This window comes from Theropithecus gelada, chromosome 6 (genome assembly GCF_003255815.1).
Source record: "Theropithecus gelada isolate Dixy chromosome 6, Tgel_1.0, whole genome shotgun sequence".
In the NCBI taxonomy this organism is placed as follows: domain Eukaryota; kingdom Metazoa; phylum Chordata; class Mammalia; order Primates; family Cercopithecidae; genus Theropithecus; species Theropithecus gelada.
Window position 1 is genome coordinate 176,327,580 of NC_037673.1, and position 4,459 is coordinate 176,332,038.

Consider the following 4,459-nt stretch of genomic DNA (forward strand, 5'->3'; position numbering starts at 1 on the left):
GCTGGTGGGCCGAGGGGTTTTACTGGCTTCCTCATGCCCTGCTCTGGACAAGAGGAACCAGGCACAGGCAAGGCTCTGGGTATCCCTCCCCAAAGGTTAGCTGAGCATCCACCGTGCACCAGGCTCTGTGAGCACGACACGGGTCCCTGGATGGGAAACGGTTTCCCAGTCCCATGCCTGGAACTGTGGCTACAACATTCCCTGGGCTGAGTTGAAAACCTGCCAGGCATCCTGGCCAAAGGTCATCTCAGGCCGGTGGGTCGGAGACATGGGGTGGACACGGATAGGCAGGGTGTACGGGTGTGTTTATAGCGACTAGAGTTTACAAGGGGCTGGGTGGCGGGACTGCCGTGTACACACTGTGACTCCGGGTGTCCAGTTTGTCCTGCTGACCCGTTCCACAGCTGTTACCAGAAAGCTATCTCCTGGGGCCAGCAGCGTCCAGGAAGCGGGTACCTGGGCTGCAGAGACAAGCTCGTCGGCAGGGCAGGGTGAGGGACCATGGGCGGAATGGCAGTGGCCGCCGGTGGGCTCGGGGCTGGCACGGGCATCTCACTTCGCACCGTGATGCCTGCTGTGGTTCCAGAAGTTCCCAAGCCACCTGGTGACAGACTGTGGGTGGTGGCCTAAGTGGCACATGTCACCAAGCAAGGTCTCGAGCTTGCAGTGGCCCCACCCTCTGCGGCAGTGTTGTGTCCTTGCCGAGGATGGACAGACTGACCAGGCCCCACAGTCCTGAAGGCAGGATGTCCCCAAGGCATGTGCCACCCACACGTCTGGAGGCCCTGGGTCCTGCCAGGGCTGAAGTCCCACAAAAGGTCTCCTGTGCCCGTATGGCCATTGTGAGGGGCAGCAGGCCACGGGGTCGGCATTTGCAAAGTAGTGAGGCGCTCTCCTGCCTCTGCCCGCTGGGCCATCCGAGGCAGGGCTGGGGACGGCTTCTGCGGGCTCCATCTCTTCCTCCTCCCTCAGCTCAGCGCTTTCATGTCTTCCCCAAAATAGAAGATCTGCAGATTTAAGCATGTCGGGCAGCGGTGAGAGCCTGGAGCTCCCCACCCCGGTGAGACGGCTCTCCAGCACAGCCATCTTCTCAGTGCGCTGAGGAGAGCCGGCCTCCTGCCCCCGAGGGATGTTCTGCAAATCCCTGTGGCCAGTCCTCCAAGTCCACTGCTATGGATCATTTCCGACCGCCACTCGGACGTGTTAACACGCTGAGCAAGAAGGAGGTGGGGCGTGTGTCCTACTGTCTGGCATAAAAATATAGACTGGGAGTCCCTGTCCCTGGGACATGCATCTTGACTGCCCACAGAGGCAGCCACCAGCTATGGAGGGGAGGGTCACAGGCTCAGCCTCCTCTCCTCATCCTACGACCATGGCTTGATCCCGCCCCACCCCACTGTGGGCTGCTCAGGCTCCCAGGAGGCTGATGACCCAGGTATCTCTGAAGCCCCTCGGCCCTGTCCTGGTCCCAAGCAGCCCCCAGGCCCCATCTCAGCACAAAGACTCACCTTAGAGATTTCCATCTCTCTTTTTCTGTTTGGTTCTCTGGGCTCTCACTTTCATAAGAAGCCAAATAAAGACCTAGACAGAAAATGAAGTGAAATTTCACAACTATGGTTGATGGTAACCTGTTCTACACCCAGATGATAAGAACCTGTTCTACAGCCAGATGATAAGAACCTGTTCTACAGCCAGATGGTAAGAACCTGTTCTACAGCCAGATGATAAGGACCTGTTCTACACCCAGATGACAAGAACCTGTTCTACAGCCAGATGACAAGGACCTGTTCTACAGCCAGATGACAAGGACCTGTTCTACACCCAGATGATAATGACCTGTTCTACACCCAGATGACAAGGACCTGTTCTACACCCAGATGACAATGACCTGTTCTACACCCAGATGATAAGAACCTGTTCTACACCCAGATGATAAGAACCTGTTCTACACCCAGATGATAAGAACCTGTTCTACACCTGGTGTATTTGTGTGGGTCTCTTTCTGGGTTCTCTATCCTGTCCCATTGTTGCATGCGTCCATCCCTCCCCTAATACTGTGCTCTCTTAATGACCATAGCTCTATGATATTTGCGTAAGGGCTTTTGCTTCTGTGTGAAACTCACTTCAAATGATGTATAAATACATGAGTCTTCATTTCTCTAGAATAACTAACTGCCCAAGAATGCATTGGCTGGGTCATATAATAGTGGCATATTTGGAATAAGAAACTCTTTATCTAGCCCTATATTCTGAGGATTATCTCTTGCTTTTCCCTGCTAAAAGTTGTATAGGTTTACATTTTACATTTTAGTCTGTGATCCATGCTGAGCTAATTATTTGTGTAAGGTGTGAGGCTTGGGCTGGGGCTCATGTGTTGGTCTGTGGACTGTGGATGCCTGGACGCTCCAGCACTGTTTGTTGGAGGGCTAGCTTTCCTCCATTGAGTTTTTTTTTTTTGGTCAAAAATCACCTGATATACTTGTGTGGGTCTCTTTCTGGGTTCTCTGTTCTGTCCCATTGACTATGTGTCCATCCCTCCCCTAATACTGTGCTGTCTTAATGATTGTAGCTCTATAATATCAGCCTTAACATCAAGCAGACTCATTCCTCCCATGAATCCTTTTCAAGATTGTTTTAGCAATTCTAGTTCCTTTGCCTTCCCATACAAATTTTAGGAGAATCTCATCTCTATCTTACAAAGAGTCTTGCTGGGATTTGGGTAGGAATTGCATTAAACCCGTACTTAAATTCTGGGAGGAGAATTAAAACCTTTGCTACGCAGTCTTCCCGTTCGTGAACATTCTGTGTCTCCATTTATCTACATCTTCCTTGATTTCTTTCATCAGCATGAACTTTTAGCATCTACGTCCTGTGCATGTTTTGTTAGATTTCCACCTACATTTTCGTGTGTGAGTGATTGTAAATGGTATTATAGTTTTGGTTTCAGTGTGCGCATATTCATTGCTCATACGTAGAAACACGGTTGATTTCTCCATGTGCGTCTTGTATTCTGCAACCTTGCTGAATCCCTTATTAGTTCTAGGAGTTTTTATAGATTCCTTGGGATTTTTTTCCCTCATGATCTGCAAATAGGGACAGCGTTAATTTTTCTTTCTGATTTGTGTGTTATTTCCTGTTCTTACCTTATTGCACTAACTAGATCTTCCATTACTATGATGACTAAGAATGGGGAAGAGTGAACATCCTTTCCTTGTTACTGGTCTTAGGAGGAAAGCATTAAATCTTCCACTGTTAAAAATAATGTTTGCAGAAGCGTTTCTGTAGATGCAACTTGTCATGCTGATAAATTCCCTTCTATTACTAGTTTCTGAGAGTTTTTACTGTAAATGCGTGTAGAAATTTGTCAAATCCTTTTTCTGCATTGATTAATATAATCATGTGTCTTTGCTTCTTTAGCTGTTTAGTATAGTGAATTACACTGATTGAATTTCAAATATTGAACAGCTTCACATCCTTGGAATGAACCCACTTAGTCATGACGTATAATTATTTTTATATATTGCTGAACTCTATTTGCTTATTTTGTTAAGGATTCTTGTATCTATATTCCTGAGGGATATTGGTCTATATTTTCTTTTTTTGGTACTGTCTTTGGTTTTAGTATCAGAGTAATACTGGTGCCATGGTTTGGATGTTTGTGTCCCTGAAAAATTCATGTTGAAACATAATCCCTAATGCAACAGTGTTAACTAACAGACGGGGTCTGTAGGAGGCGATTAGGCCATAAGGTTCCACCCTCACGGATGGGATTAGTGCCCTTATAAAAGGGCTGGAGGGAGCTAGCCTGGCCCCTTTTTGTCCATCTGCCATATGAGGACACTGCATTTGCCTCTTCTGCCATGTGAGGACACAGCGAGAAGGCTCCACCTTGGAAGCAGAGAGCAGCCCTCACCAGACACAGGATCTGCCTTCATCTTGGACTTCTGGCCTCTGAAACTGTAGAAAATATATATATATATCTATATTTAACTCAGTGGTAAGAAAATGTCTGTTGTTTATGAATTACTCAGTCTAAGGTATTTCGTTATGGCAGCTCAAACTGACTGAGATAACTGGCTTCATAAAATGAATCGGGAGGCTCCCTCCTCTTCCACTTTCTGGAACAGATTGTGCAGAACTGGTGTTAATTCTTTTTTTTTTTTTTTTTTTTTCTGAGACGGAGTCTCGCTCTGTCACCCGGGCTGGAGTGCAGTGGCCGGATCTCAGCTCACTGCAAGCTCCGCCTCCCGGGTTTACGCCATTCTCCGGCCTCAGCCTCTCGAGTAGCTGGAACTACAGGCGCCCGCCACCTCGCCCGGCTAGTTTTTTTTTGTATTTTTTAGTAGAGACGGGGTTTCACCGTGTTCGCCAGGATGGTCTCGATCTTCTGACCTCGTGATCCACCCGTCTCGGCCTCCCAAAGTGCTGGGATTACAGGCTTGAGCCACCGCGCCCGGCC

The 4,459-nt window shown here is 48.3% G+C and overlaps 1 protein-coding gene across 4 annotated transcripts in view; it reads right to left on the reverse strand.

Annotated features, from left to right (window-relative positions):
• Window positions 1-281: 281 nt before the first annotated feature.
• The window catches only part of RASGEF1C (RasGEF domain family member 1C), a 106,615-nt gene continuing 102,437 nt past the window's right edge, over window positions 282-4,459 (reverse strand). For all 4 annotated transcript variants that reach the window (XM_025388275.1, XM_025388274.1, XM_025388276.1 and 1 more), the window contains 2 exons: window positions 1,509-1,581; window positions 282-1,007 (listed from right to left, as the gene is read on the reverse strand). In XM_025388275.1, coding sequence (XP_025244060.1) covers window positions 983-1,007; window positions 1,509-1,581 — 98 coding nt within the window. In that variant the 3' untranslated portion in view covers window positions 282-982. The remainder of the gene's footprint in view (window positions 1,008-1,508; window positions 1,582-4,459) is intronic.